Source organism: Parasteatoda tepidariorum, chromosome 5, assembly GCF_982258835.1.
Source record: "Parasteatoda tepidariorum strain Cologne lab strain chromosome 5, Ptep-v5.0, whole genome shotgun sequence".
Classification (NCBI taxonomy): Eukaryota; Metazoa; Arthropoda; class Arachnida; order Araneae; family Theridiidae; genus Parasteatoda; species Parasteatoda tepidariorum.
In genome coordinates, this window is record NC_141759.1 from 78,772 (window position 1) to 91,086 (window position 12,315).

At 39.7% G+C, this 12,315-nt stretch overlaps 10 protein-coding genes and 2 non-coding genes across 12 annotated transcripts; 6 read left to right on the forward strand and 6 right to left on the reverse strand.

Moving 5' to 3' along the window:
• Positions 1–163: 163 nt before the first annotated feature.
• Positions 164–646, reverse strand: LOC147808404 (histone H2A). Its single transcript, XM_087163046.1, has one exon. It carries the CDS (start codon positions 588–590, stop codon positions 216–218), a length of 375 nt encoding a protein of 124 aa, XP_087019172.1. The 5' UTR covers positions 591–646; the 3' UTR covers positions 164–215.
• Positions 647–993: 347 nt separating this feature from the next.
• LOC147808405 (5S ribosomal RNA) lies at positions 994–1,112 on the forward strand. Its single transcript, XR_015434363.1, has one exon. It is a non-coding gene; the product is annotated as a 5S ribosomal RNA (ribosomal RNA).
• Positions 1,113–1,426: 314 nt separating this feature from the next.
• On the reverse strand, positions 1,427–2,050 carry LOC147808406 (histone H2B-like). Its single transcript, XM_087163063.1, has one exon. It carries the CDS (start codon positions 1,825–1,827, stop codon positions 1,453–1,455), a length of 375 nt encoding a protein of 124 aa, XP_087019189.1. The 5' UTR covers positions 1,828–2,050; the 3' UTR covers positions 1,427–1,452.
• A 1,486-nt stretch (positions 2,051–3,536) lies between these two features.
• Positions 3,537–3,948, forward strand: LOC147808407 (histone H4). The gene has a single exon (XM_087163078.1). The coding sequence runs from the start codon at positions 3,585–3,587 to the stop codon at positions 3,894–3,896; it is 312 nt and encodes a 103-aa protein (XP_087019204.1). The 5' UTR covers positions 3,537–3,584; the 3' UTR covers positions 3,897–3,948.
• Positions 3,949–5,069: 1,121 nt separating this feature from the next.
• On the reverse strand, positions 5,070–5,948 carry LOC147808408 (histone H1-like). The gene has a single exon (XM_087163011.1). It carries the CDS (start codon positions 5,899–5,901, stop codon positions 5,302–5,304), a length of 600 nt encoding a protein of 199 aa, XP_087019137.1. The 5' UTR covers positions 5,902–5,948; the 3' UTR covers positions 5,070–5,301.
• Positions 5,949–6,040: 92 nt separating this feature from the next.
• Positions 6,041–6,562, forward strand: LOC147808409 (histone H3). Its single transcript, XM_087163029.1, has one exon. The coding sequence runs from the start codon at positions 6,101–6,103 to the stop codon at positions 6,509–6,511; it is 411 nt and encodes a 136-aa protein (XP_087019155.1). The 5' UTR covers positions 6,041–6,100; the 3' UTR covers positions 6,512–6,562.
• Positions 6,563–7,138: 576 nt separating this feature from the next.
• Positions 7,139–7,621, reverse strand: LOC147808410 (histone H2A). The gene has a single exon (XM_087163042.1). The coding sequence runs from the start codon at positions 7,563–7,565 to the stop codon at positions 7,191–7,193; it is 375 nt and encodes a 124-aa protein (XP_087019168.1). The 5' UTR covers positions 7,566–7,621; the 3' UTR covers positions 7,139–7,190.
• A 347-nt stretch (positions 7,622–7,968) lies between these two features.
• Positions 7,969–8,087, forward strand: LOC147808411 (5S ribosomal RNA). Its single transcript, XR_015434364.1, has one exon. It is a non-coding gene; the product is annotated as a 5S ribosomal RNA (ribosomal RNA).
• Positions 8,088–8,401: 314 nt separating this feature from the next.
• On the reverse strand, positions 8,402–8,843 carry LOC147808412 (histone H2B-like). The gene has a single exon (XM_087163057.1). It carries the CDS (start codon positions 8,800–8,802, stop codon positions 8,428–8,430), a length of 375 nt encoding a protein of 124 aa, XP_087019183.1. The 5' UTR covers positions 8,803–8,843; the 3' UTR covers positions 8,402–8,427.
• A 110-nt stretch (positions 8,844–8,953) lies between these two features.
• LOC147808413 (histone H4) lies at positions 8,954–9,365 on the forward strand. Its single transcript, XM_087163072.1, has one exon. The coding sequence runs from the start codon at positions 9,002–9,004 to the stop codon at positions 9,311–9,313; it is 312 nt and encodes a 103-aa protein (XP_087019198.1). The 5' UTR covers positions 8,954–9,001; the 3' UTR covers positions 9,314–9,365.
• Positions 9,366–10,486: 1,121 nt separating this feature from the next.
• On the reverse strand, positions 10,487–11,365 carry LOC147808414 (histone H1-like). Its single transcript, XM_087163012.1, has one exon. It carries the CDS (start codon positions 11,316–11,318, stop codon positions 10,719–10,721), a length of 600 nt encoding a protein of 199 aa, XP_087019138.1. The 5' UTR covers positions 11,319–11,365; the 3' UTR covers positions 10,487–10,718.
• Positions 11,366–11,457: 92 nt separating this feature from the next.
• On the forward strand, positions 11,458–11,979 carry LOC147808415 (histone H3). Its single transcript, XM_087163030.1, has one exon. It carries the CDS (start codon positions 11,518–11,520, stop codon positions 11,926–11,928), a length of 411 nt encoding a protein of 136 aa, XP_087019156.1. The 5' UTR covers positions 11,458–11,517; the 3' UTR covers positions 11,929–11,979.
• Positions 11,980–12,315: the final 336 nt, after the last annotated feature.

Genomic DNA, 12,315 nt, shown 5'->3' on the forward strand with positions numbered 1-12,315 from the left:
GTTCTTTCACTCATTGTTTAAATAACATTTTAAAAGTATTGTTGAAGAAATTGCATTAATAACGCATAAGTATATACGCGTATAAAATTATTTTTAGGAAATAAGGGCGGTTTTTATAAATACTGAGTTAATTCTCAATGTGTTTGAGTGGTATAAATAATTTGTTGGCTCTGAAAAGAGCCTTTTTTTTTAATTGTGAAGGTTTTGAAATGAGTTTATGCTTTCTTTTCGGTCTTCTTGGGGAGGAGAACGGCTTGGATGTTTGGCAAAACACCGCCCTGGGCGATAGTGACACCAGAGAGGAGCTTGTTCAACTCTTCGTCGTTTCTGATGGCGAGCTGAAGATGTCTAGGGATGATCCTAGTCTTCTTGTTGTCTCTGGCAGCATTACCAGCCAACTCGAGAACTTCAGCAGCCAAGTACTCGAGTACAGCGGCTAAGTATACTGGAGCACCAGCTCCGACTCGCTCAGCATAATTTCCTTTCCTCAAAAGACGATGGATTCTACCAACGGGAAACTGAAGACCAGCACGACTGGATCGAGTCTTGCTCTTTCCCTTCACTTTTCCTCCTTTGCCACGTCCAGACATAATTACAAGAGAATAAAATAGGTACTACTCACTCGAAAGACACGAGTAAAATTGTGGTCCGGAGCGGGAGTAGGCTAGTATTTATGTATTCGCTTGAGAGATATTTTCCTCCAATGAGAGCACTCCCCGACCTCCTACACTCACTCCCTACCCATCTAACGGAATGAAAATTAGACGTCATGACGTAATAGACGTCGAAACTACATTCATTTTCTTTCTCTTTCCTTTAGAAGTTAATATTACTTTCAAAAAAGAAAAAAAAAGTAATAAATATCACTAAAATATTGTAATCCTTATTTCTTTCCCTTTAAAATTACAGAATTTTAAAGGCAAGGTCCTTTAACAACTTCATTTTAATGAAATTAAAATGAAGTTGTTAAAGGAGCTGAATTGTACAATGAATGTCAACGGCCATACCATGATGAAAATACCGGTTCTCGTCCGATCACCGAAGTCAAGCATCATCGGGCGCGGTCAGTACTTGGGAGGGTGACCACCTGGGAACACCGCGTGCCGTTGGCATACCTTTTTAATTTTATTAATTGTTACACAATAAATAAATTTTCACACTGTCTCTAAATTTATTATTTTTTCTTCTTCGTACAACTAAAAAAGAAAAATATGAATGTTCTTTTCTTATATTATTCAAGGAAATGTAGCACATTGCTTTGTCATATAATAAATACGCTTAGTGTAAGAAATTCATTTTTTAGCTTATTACAGAAAAAAGAGAGAGATGAACTTTTGGAATTTGCTTCAATTACAACACTAGCAATTCTCTGCCTTTTTTAAAAATGTTATTGTTTATGATAGATTTGTTGGTCCTGAAAAGGACCTTTTTTTTAAAATTCGGTTTATCGGTTTACTTGGAGCTGGTGTACTTGGTGACTGCCTTGGTGCCTTCGGAGACAGCGTGCTTGGCGAGTTCACCGGGCAAGAGGAGTCGCACTGCAGTCTGGATTTCCCGACTGGTAATGGTGCTACGCTTGTTGTAGTGGGCCAATCGAGAAGATTCTGCGGCAATTCTCTCGAATATATCGTTGACGAAAGAGTTCATGATAGACATGGCTTTGCTTGAAATGCCAGTGTCGGGATGAACTTGTTTCAAGACTTTGTAGATGTAAATTGCGAAAGATTCCTTCCTGCGCTTCTTCCTCTTTTTCTTGTCACCTGCTCGGACGGCTTTTTGGGCCTTGCCGGCTTTCTTCACAGCTTTTCCGGATGCTTGGGGAGGCATGACTGTTCGCTTTCAATATAATATCGAAAATGGTGAAAATCGTCGTCGTCGTCGTCGTCGCGGATTGCTCGAGGCTTTTAGGCCCCGAAGGGGCCTTTTACCTCTCCATATGAATTGGAAATGATGAAGTTGTGGCATCGGAATGGACCTAGAAGAAAGGGAGAAAAGAAAAAGAGGTGGTGGGCGTGGCCTGATGGATGCTGCCCGGTGATTGGCTGGATGGCTGCTAAGCTGTTTCTGAAGTGAAAATTTTTGAAGTTTTTGAAATAACTAAGTTTTGAAGAAGTGCAAGCACTTCAGGATTGTTCATGAGTTTTTCCAACTCGGCAACGAGTAGGAGAGTTCTGGCAACTGGAGAAATATCAGGTGGAGTGGGTTTTGGAGGGTCTGCTGTTGGTTTACGACGGGATTGAAGGCGCCTTTTCAGGGGTCTGGAAGGACAGCCGGTGAAGTTGGCAGTGTGGTCGCCGGCACAATTTGCACATTTCGCAGGCGTTGATCTGGGTTTAGTGCAATTGAAGCTGCGATGAGGCCCCGCACACTTTACACATCTGGGATTGTTGTTGCAGGAGCGCTGAGTATGGCCATATCCCTGGCAGTTGTAGCACTGAATTAGGCCACGCCCACCACGGAAAAGCTCGATCTTGATTGGCCGATCGAAGAAAGTCCTCGTTGTGTTCAGGAAAGATCTGCTGAGATTATTATCATCGTTGCAAATAATAACAAAGTCCTTATTGATGTTATTAGCAGCATTTTTCCTTCTCAACTGGAATATCTTAATGGGAATGAGGCCTGTGGTTTCAATTTCAGCTCGGAGGATCTCAGGAGTGATTGCGGCCGAGAAGCCTCTAAACAACAGTTTAGCAGTACGTGAGTTCTCGGTCACAATTTTTTCCGCCACTGGAATATCGGAAGTTATCACAGGAGGGTCAGGTGCTTTGGAGGGAGTAGCATCCACGGGGAGTTTCCTCGGCTTGGCTTTTCTCCGCTTCTTTCGGACTGGAGTGCAGGAGGGAGAGGCTGCCGCAGGGGTGTCGGTGGTGGTCCCGGGAGCGATCTCAGGGTCTGCCGGTGGGGTAGCTGCAACCTGATTGGCCGGTTCCGAGGAATCCTGGCTTCCCATTGGCTGAGGGGTCTGGCTGCTCTTAAGGGATCGGCATGCTGCAATGAAGCTTTGTTGGGCGAAGCATCGATCCAAATCTATCTTTGAGAGCGGCACAGGAGAGTTGGTGATCCCAGATAAGGTTTTTTCAGCATTGTTGATGAGATCATCAATTTTGTCCGGTGATTCGGCGACTTGGGTGCGGGCCAGCTCGGTCATCCGTCTATCAATGGATTGAAGAGACTCGAAATCTGGGCGGGCAGGTGGAGAGCGGCTCGGGGTAGACGGGTTAAACCGTTTTCCCCCTCGCCCAAATCGATGAGTTGACATGGCAGGAGATGTGAGGTAGAAATTAGCCTTACTCTCGATTCAGGTCTAAATTTCAAAGGCTGAATTGTTACACACCTTACTCTCGATTCAGGTTGTGTTAACAAGGAACATCTGACTTACTCTCAATTCAGACAGATGTTCAGACAGCAGTGAAAATGGTGAAAATCGCAGGAAAGTCGATTTTCTTATGTACTCGGTGGGACCACCAACTCTCGTCGTCGACCAATAAGAAAGCAGGTGGGCGGGGCTAAACTAATATATACTGCGCTCAAAAAAATGGGTGCTCATTTTCGTTACAATTTCTTGCTGACGAAGGTTGATCATCATGTCTGGACGTGGTAAAGGAGGAAAAGGACTCGGAAAGGGGGGTGCCAAACGTCATCGTAAAGTTTTGCGTGATAACATCCAAGGTATCACCAAGCCTGCCATCAGACGTCTAGCTCGACGAGGTGGAGTCAAGCGTATCTCTGGACTTATCTACGAAGAAACCAGAGGAGTTCTCAAAGTTTTCCTTGAGAACGTTATCCGGGACGCTGTCACTTACACCGAGCACGCAAAGAGGAAGACCGTCACTGCCATGGACGTAGTCTACGCTCTCAAGCGACAGGGACGCACGCTATACGGTTTTGGAGGTTAAATTTAAGCTCCCCCCCTTTGAGAACAAAAAAAAAAGGCCCTTTTAAGGGCCAACAAATATGCATCACATTTTTTTGGGCCACCCACCCTGTTCAAACGTCTTTTTCCCGTTTTTTTTTCTTCCTTAACGCAAAGAAAATGCGACTTTTTTTTAAATTCCAGCAAATGCTTATAACGTTGTTAAATTAGACACCATTTTCACAAGTCATACATGAAAATTCACCTCTCATTCTAGAGATAACAATCTATTAACTTTTTTTCAATTAAAGTGTTTTTATTTTTATTAAAAAAAAAAAAAAAAAAGCAAAATCCAACAATAACGTTAAATACAATGTTTAAATGTCATTTTCTGATGGTAGTTCTTAATAAACCAACATAATTTACTCTTAAAAATTCATTTAATGATTAGAATAGCTTTTTTAATCAATTCTAGTATAAACAGCACGAATAATTCAGAAAAAAGTGGTGTCAAAATTAGGTCATTTTAGACTCAAAATAAAGCAACAATGTAAAATCTAGTACATTATTGTGATATCAAGCAATGATTTTCTGCCCATCTTCTAGTTTCTAATTGTTAAGCATTAAAAGAGTAAGCATTAATTGTTAAAGCATTAAAAAAAAAATGAAAATTCAACAAGAATGCATATAAAATAATAATACATATGAAATTTAACAAATAAACAGATAATTCCTTCTAGATTCTTGATACACACCTCTATTTCAGTCATTAGAAGCACTTCAATGATCGTTCCCACGCAATTGCTTTAAAAAAGTAAAAAGTGGTGGCAAAATCCAAGTTTAATTTCTATGTAAATATGCACTGAAATAAGTGTAACGCTTCTGTCCCGCGGTATTAAACTCTTTTCCTGCGAAAAGAGCTTAATAACGTAGGACAGAAGCGTTACACTTATTTCAGTGCATATTTACATAGAAATTAAACTTGGATTTTGCCACCACTTTTTACTTTTTTAAAGCAATTGCGTGGGAACGATCATTCAAGTGCTTCTAATGACTGAAATAGAGGTGTGTATCAAGAATCTAGAAGGAATGATCTGTTTATTTGTTAAACTTTATATGTATTATATAAAATAATATATTAAACATATTTTATTTTAGATGTTCTTATTAATTTTATCATTTAACTATTTTTACAGATATAAAAGAAACAAAAAAAGAACTCATGGAGGCAATTTAATAAAAAAACTAAAAGATTCTACACATATATTCTCTTTACATAGATAATAAAGTGTAAAAAGTGGTGGAAATTTATAAAAAATCAAATTGCATAAGTTTTTAATTCTGCCACCACCTTTTGTTTCACACTAGTGCTTTTATTTATCGGGGGGGTGTACATAATTTGTTGGCTCTGAAAAGAGCCTTTTTTTTTAAATGTGTTTTTCAGGTATCTATTTCTTTGCCTTCTTGGGGGATGCTTTCTTGGGTGTCTTCATTTTCTTAACTTTGGGTGCTTTTGGTTTGGTTGCAGCTTTAGCCTTGGGCTTTTTTGGAGTCTTGGGTTTTGCAGCGGGCTTCTTTGCAGCTGGTTTCTTAGCGGCAGGCTTTTTAGCTGCTGCTTTAGCTTTCGGTTTTGCGGCTTTCTTCACAGAAGCGGCTTTTGGTTTTTTGGGGGTGGCTGATTCCTTCTTCGGCTTCTTTACTCCTTCCTTGGTTTTTTGGCCGGACGCGGCGAGTTTAAAAGAACCGGTGGCACCTTTTCCTTTAGTTTGCACTAAAGAACCACTGACGACGGCACTTTTCAAGTATTTCTTAATGAAGGGAGTGAGACGTTCCAAATCGACCTTGTGGTGAGAGCCGATGTGTTTCTTGATAGCCTGCAACGAAGAACCACCTCGTTCTTTCAAACTGGTGATAGCTTCGTTAACCATCTCGGAAACTTTAGGATGAGAAGGTAAGGTTTTAGGTTTTTTCGCAGCAGCTAATTTCGCCTTTTTCTTAGGCGTAGCAGCGGCAGGAGCAGCAGAAACGGCAGCGGTTTCCTCAGACATGTTCGCTTGAATCGAAATTCAACAAAAATGTTTTGCGGCGCACAAAAACGTTAATTAAAGCGATCGCGATCGCTGCGCCACCGCTTCGAAGCCCGTTGGCCAATCAGCACTCGCCTCAACGTTTTAAAAACACTATCGAAAGCGCGGAGAACTCATTTCTGCCTGAGATTTAGTCAGAGACGCACCCAAGTTTTTCGCTATGGCACGTACCAAGCAAACCGCTCGTAAGAGTACCGGAGGTAAAGCTCCCCGAAAACAACTGGCCACCAAGGCAGCTCGTAAGAGCGCCCCTGCAACCGGAGGTGTTAAGAAGCCCCATCGTTACAGGCCTGGAACAGTCGCTTTGAGAGAAATTCGTCGTTACCAAAAATCCACTGAGCTCCTCATCCGTAAATTGCCCTTCCAACGTTTGGTGAGAGAAATCGCTCAGGATTTCAAGACCGACTTGCGTTTCCAGAGCTCTGCCGTCATGGCTCTTCAAGAGGCCAGCGAAGCTTATTTAGTTGGTCTTTTCGAAGACACTAACCTTTGCGCTATCCACGCCAAGAGAGTCACTATCATGCCCAAAGACATCCAACTTGCCCGACGTATTCGTGGAGAACGAGCTTAAGCTGCTTAACTACTCAACTTTTAAAAAAAAGGTCCTTTTTAGGACCAACAAATCACCACACTTACAATATATTGAAACGGGATGACGATACTCTGCATACTTAAATTTATATCCCTTTTTTTCGTTTTATTATTTCGTAACAAAAGGTAAACTAGTATTTCGAAACGAATCACTTTTAGAATTTCTCCAACAGATGGCGCCACGACACCTTTGTGACTGGTTAATTCTCAGTCAAAAAGTTTTGATGGTTTCTCTATAATAGATTAAAAAAAATAATAGAAATCCCGTATTTATTATGTTTAAATTGTAATCTCTATTATAAAACATTAGTTTGAAATAGTATTGTTGAACTTCATTCTTGCTAGCAACAATATAAAATTAAAATAACGTCCATTTCTTTTTAACAATTGTAAAGTGATTTTTAAGGATAATGCAACAATGAAATAAAATTTAAAAAATACTTTGTTCTTTCACTCATTGTTTAAATAACATTTTAAAAGTATTGTTGAAGAAATTGCATTAATAACGCATAAGTATATACGCGTATAAAATTATTTTTAGGAAATAAGGGCGGTTTTTATAAATACTGAGTTAATTCTCAATGTGTTTGAGTGGTATAAATAATTTGTTGGCTCTGAAAAGAGCCTTTTTTTTTAATTGTGAAGGTTTTGAAATGAGTTTATGCTTTCTTTTCGGTCTTCTTGGGGAGGAGAACGGCTTGGATGTTTGGCAAAACACCGCCCTGGGCGATAGTGACACCAGAGAGGAGCTTGTTCAACTCTTCGTCGTTTCTGATGGCGAGCTGAAGATGTCTAGGGATGATCCTAGTCTTCTTGTTGTCTCTGGCAGCATTACCAGCCAACTCGAGAACTTCAGCAGCCAAGTACTCGAGTACAGCGGCTAAGTATACTGGAGCACCAGCTCCGACTCGCTCAGCATAATTTCCTTTCCTCAAAAGACGATGGATTCTACCAACGGGAAACTGAAGACCAGCACGACTGGATCGAGTCTTGCTCTTTCCCTTCACTTTTCCTCCTTTGCCACGTCCAGACATAATTACAAGAGAATAAAATAGGTACTACTCACTCGAAAGACACGAGTAAAATTGTGGTCCGGAGCGGGAGTAGGCTAGTATTTATGTATTCGCTTGAGAGATATTTTCCTCCAATGAGAGCACTCCCCGACCTCCTACACTCACTCCCTACCCATCTAACGGAATGAAAATTAGACGTCATGACGTAATAGACGTCGAAACTACATTCATTTTCTTTCTCTTTCCTTTAGAAGTTAATATTACTTTCAAAAAAGAAAAAAAAAGTAATAAATATCACTAAAATATTGTAATCCTTATTTCTTTCCCTTTAAAATTACAGAATTTTAAAGGCAAGGTCCTTTAACAACTTCATTTTAATGAAATTAAAATGAAGTTGTTAAAGGAGCTGAATTGTACAATGAATGTCAACGGCCATACCATGATGAAAATACCGGTTCTCGTCCGATCACCGAAGTCAAGCATCATCGGGCGCGGTCAGTACTTGGGAGGGTGACCACCTGGGAACACCGCGTGCCGTTGGCATACCTTTTTAATTTTATTAATTGTTACACAATAAATAAATTTTCACACTGTCTCTAAATTTATTATTTTTTCTTCTTCGTACAACTAAAAAAGAAAAATATGAATGTTCTTTTCTTATATTATTCAAGGAAATGTAGCACATTGCTTTGTCATATAATAAATACGCTTAGTGTAAGAAATTCATTTTTTAGCTTATTACAGAAAAAAGAGAGAGATGAACTTTTGGAATTTGCTTCAATTACAACACTAGCAATTCTCTGCCTTTTTTAAAAATGTTATTGTTTATGATAGATTTGTTGGTCCTGAAAAGGACCTTTTTTTTAAAATTCGGTTTATCGGTTTACTTGGAGCTGGTGTACTTGGTGACTGCCTTGGTGCCTTCGGAGACAGCGTGCTTGGCGAGTTCACCGGGCAAGAGGAGTCGCACTGCAGTCTGGATTTCCCGACTGGTAATGGTGCTACGCTTGTTGTAGTGGGCCAATCGAGAAGATTCTGCGGCAATTCTCTCGAATATATCGTTGACGAAAGAGTTCATGATAGACATGGCTTTGCTTGAAATGCCAGTGTCGGGATGAACTTGTTTCAAGACTTTGTAGATGTAAATTGCGAAAGATTCCTTCCTGCGCTTCTTCCTCTTTTTCTTGTCACCTGCTCGGACGGCTTTTTGGGCCTTGCCGGCTTTCTTCACAGCTTTTCCGGATGCTTGGGGAGGCATGACTGTTCGCTTTCAATATAATATCGAAAATGGTGAAAATCGCAGGAAAGTCGATTTTCTTATGTACTCGGTGGGACCACCAACTCTCGTCGTCGACCAATAAGAAAGCAGGTGGGCGGGGCTAAACTAATATATACTGCGCTCAAAAAAATGGGTGCTCATTTTCGTTACAATTTCTTGCTGACGAAGGTTGATCATCATGTCTGGACGTGGTAAAGGAGGAAAAGGACTCGGAAAGGGGGGTGCCAAACGTCATCGTAAAGTTTTGCGTGATAACATCCAAGGTATCACCAAGCCTGCCATCAGACGTCTAGCTCGACGAGGTGGAGTCAAGCGTATCTCTGGACTTATCTACGAAGAAACCAGAGGAGTTCTCAAAGTTTTCCTTGAGAACGTTATCCGGGACGCTGTCACTTACACCGAGCACGCAAAGAGGAAGACCGTCACTGCCATGGACGTAGTCTACGCTCTCAAGCGACAGGGACGCACGCTATACGGTTTTGGAGGTTAAATTTAAGCTCCCCCCCTTTGAGAACAAAAAAAAAAGGCCCTTTTAAGGGCCAACAAATATGCATCACATTTTTTTGGGCCACCCACCCTGTTCAAACGTCTTTTTCCCGTTTTTTTTTCTTCCTTAACGCAAAGAAAATGCGACTTTTTTTTAAATTCCAGCAAATGCTTATAACGTTGTTAAATTAGACACCATTTTCACAAGTCATACATGAAAATTCACCTCTCATTCTAGAGATAACAATCTATTAACTTTTTTTCAATTAAAGTGTTTTTATTTTTATTAAAAAAAAAAAAAAAAAAGCAAAATCCAACAATAACGTTAAATACAATGTTTAAATGTCATTTTCTGATGGTAGTTCTTAATAAACCAACATAATTTACTCTTAAAAATTCATTTAATGATTAGAATAGCTTTTTTAATCAATTCTAGTATAAACAGCACGAATAATTCAGAAAAAAGTGGTGTCAAAATTAGGTCATTTTAGACTCAAAATAAAGCAACAATGTAAAATCTAGTACATTATTGTGATATCAAGCAATGATTTTCTGCCCATCTTCTAGTTTCTAATTGTTAAGCATTAAAAGAGTAAGCATTAATTGTTAAAGCATTAAAAAAAAAATGAAAATTCAACAAGAATGCATATAAAATAATAATACATATGAAATTTAACAAATAAACAGATAATTCCTTCTAGATTCTTGATACACACCTCTATTTCAGTCATTAGAAGCACTTCAATGATCGTTCCCACGCAATTGCTTTAAAAAAGTAAAAAGTGGTGGCAAAATCCAAGTTTAATTTCTATGTAAATATGCACTGAAATAAGTGTAACGCTTCTGTCCCGCGGTATTAAACTCTTTTCCTGCGAAAAGAGCTTAATAACGTAGGACAGAAGCGTTACACTTATTTCAGTGCATATTTACATAGAAATTAAACTTGGATTTTGCCACCACTTTTTACTTTTTTAAAGCAATTGCGTGGGAACGATCATTCAAGTGCTTCTAATGACTGAAATAGAGGTGTGTATCAAGAATCTAGAAGGAATGATCTGTTTATTTGTTAAACTTTATATGTATTATATAAAATAATATATTAAACATATTTTATTTTAGATGTTCTTATTAATTTTATCATTTAACTATTTTTACAGATATAAAAGAAACAAAAAAAGAACTCATGGAGGCAATTTAATAAAAAAACTAAAAGATTCTACACATATATTCTCTTTACATAGATAATAAAGTGTAAAAAGTGGTGGAAATTTATAAAAAATCAAATTGCATAAGTTTTTAATTCTGCCACCACCTTTTGTTTCACACTAGTGCTTTTATTTATCGGGGGGGTGTACATAATTTGTTGGCTCTGAAAAGAGCCTTTTTTTTTAAATGTGTTTTTCAGGTATCTATTTCTTTGCCTTCTTGGGGGATGCTTTCTTGGGTGTCTTCATTTTCTTAACTTTGGGTGCTTTTGGTTTGGTTGCAGCTTTAGCCTTGGGCTTTTTTGGAGTCTTGGGTTTTGCAGCGGGCTTCTTTGCAGCTGGTTTCTTAGCGGCAGGCTTTTTAGCTGCTGCTTTAGCTTTCGGTTTTGCGGCTTTCTTCACAGAAGCGGCTTTTGGTTTTTTGGGGGTGGCTGATTCCTTCTTCGGCTTCTTTACTCCTTCCTTGGTTTTTTGGCCGGACGCGGCGAGTTTAAAAGAACCGGTGGCACCTTTTCCTTTAGTTTGCACTAAAGAACCACTGACGACGGCACTTTTCAAGTATTTCTTAATGAAGGGAGTGAGACGTTCCAAATCGACCTTGTGGTGAGAGCCGATGTGTTTCTTGATAGCCTGCAACGAAGAACCACCTCGTTCTTTCAAACTGGTGATAGCTTCGTTAACCATCTCGGAAACTTTAGGATGAGAAGGTAAGGTTTTAGGTTTTTTCGCAGCAGCTAATTTCGCCTTTTTCTTAGGCGTAGCAGCGGCAGGAGCAGCAGAAACGGCAGCGGTTTCCTCAGACATGTTCGCTTGAATCGAAATTCAACAAAAATGTTTTGCGGCGCACAAAAACGTTAATTAAAGCGATCGCGATCGCTGCGCCACCGCTTCGAAGCCCGTTGGCCAATCAGCACTCGCCTCAACGTTTTAAAAACACTATCGAAAGCGCGGAGAACTCATTTCTGCCTGAGATTTAGTCAGAGACGCACCCAAGTTTTTCGCTATGGCACGTACCAAGCAAACCGCTCGTAAGAGTACCGGAGGTAAAGCTCCCCGAAAACAACTGGCCACCAAGGCAGCTCGTAAGAGCGCCCCTGCAACCGGAGGTGTTAAGAAGCCCCATCGTTACAGGCCTGGAACAGTCGCTTTGAGAGAAATTCGTCGTTACCAAAAATCCACTGAGCTCCTCATCCGTAAATTGCCCTTCCAACGTTTGGTGAGAGAAATCGCTCAGGATTTCAAGACCGACTTGCGTTTCCAGAGCTCTGCCGTCATGGCTCTTCAAGAGGCCAGCGAAGCTTATTTAGTTGGTCTTTTCGAAGACACTAACCTTTGCGCTATCCACGCCAAGAGAGTCACTATCATGCCCAAAGACATCCAACTTGCCCGACGTATTCGTGGAGAACGAGCTTAAGCTGCTTAACTACTCAACTTTTAAAAAAAAGGTCCTTTTTAGGACCAACAAATCACCACACTTACAATATATTGAAACGGGATGACGATACTCTGCATACTTAAATTTATATCCCTTTTTTTCGTTTTATTATTTCGTAACAAAAGGTAAACTAGTATTTCGAAACGAATCACTTTTAGAATTTCTCCAACAGATGGCGCCACGACACCTTTGTGACTGGTTAATTCTCAGTCAAAAAGTTTTGATGGTTTCTCTATAATAGATTAAAAAAAATAATAGAAATCCCGTATTTATTATGTTTAAATTGTAATCTCTATTATAAAACATTAGTTTGAAATAGTATTGTTGAACTTCATTCTTGCTAGCAACAATATAAAATTAAAATAA

Coding starts and splice junctions, on each gene's coding strand:
- LOC147808404 (XM_087163046.1), bottom strand. CDS start 590: ATGTCTGGACGTGGCAAAGGAGGAAAAGTGAAGGGAAAGAGCAAGACT.
- LOC147808406 (XM_087163063.1), bottom strand. CDS start 1,827: ATGCCTCCCCAAGCATCCGGAAAAGCTGTGAAGAAAGCCGGCAAGGCC.
- LOC147808407 (XM_087163078.1), top strand. CDS start 3,585: ATGTCTGGACGTGGTAAAGGAGGAAAAGGACTCGGAAAGGGGGGTGCC.
- LOC147808408 (XM_087163011.1), bottom strand. CDS start 5,901: ATGTCTGAGGAAACCGCTGCCGTTTCTGCTGCTCCTGCCGCTGCTACG.
- LOC147808409 (XM_087163029.1), top strand. CDS start 6,101: ATGGCACGTACCAAGCAAACCGCTCGTAAGAGTACCGGAGGTAAAGCT.
- LOC147808410 (XM_087163042.1), bottom strand. CDS start 7,565: ATGTCTGGACGTGGCAAAGGAGGAAAAGTGAAGGGAAAGAGCAAGACT.
- LOC147808412 (XM_087163057.1), bottom strand. CDS start 8,802: ATGCCTCCCCAAGCATCCGGAAAAGCTGTGAAGAAAGCCGGCAAGGCC.
- LOC147808413 (XM_087163072.1), top strand. CDS start 9,002: ATGTCTGGACGTGGTAAAGGAGGAAAAGGACTCGGAAAGGGGGGTGCC.
- LOC147808414 (XM_087163012.1), bottom strand. CDS start 11,318: ATGTCTGAGGAAACCGCTGCCGTTTCTGCTGCTCCTGCCGCTGCTACG.
- LOC147808415 (XM_087163030.1), top strand. CDS start 11,518: ATGGCACGTACCAAGCAAACCGCTCGTAAGAGTACCGGAGGTAAAGCT.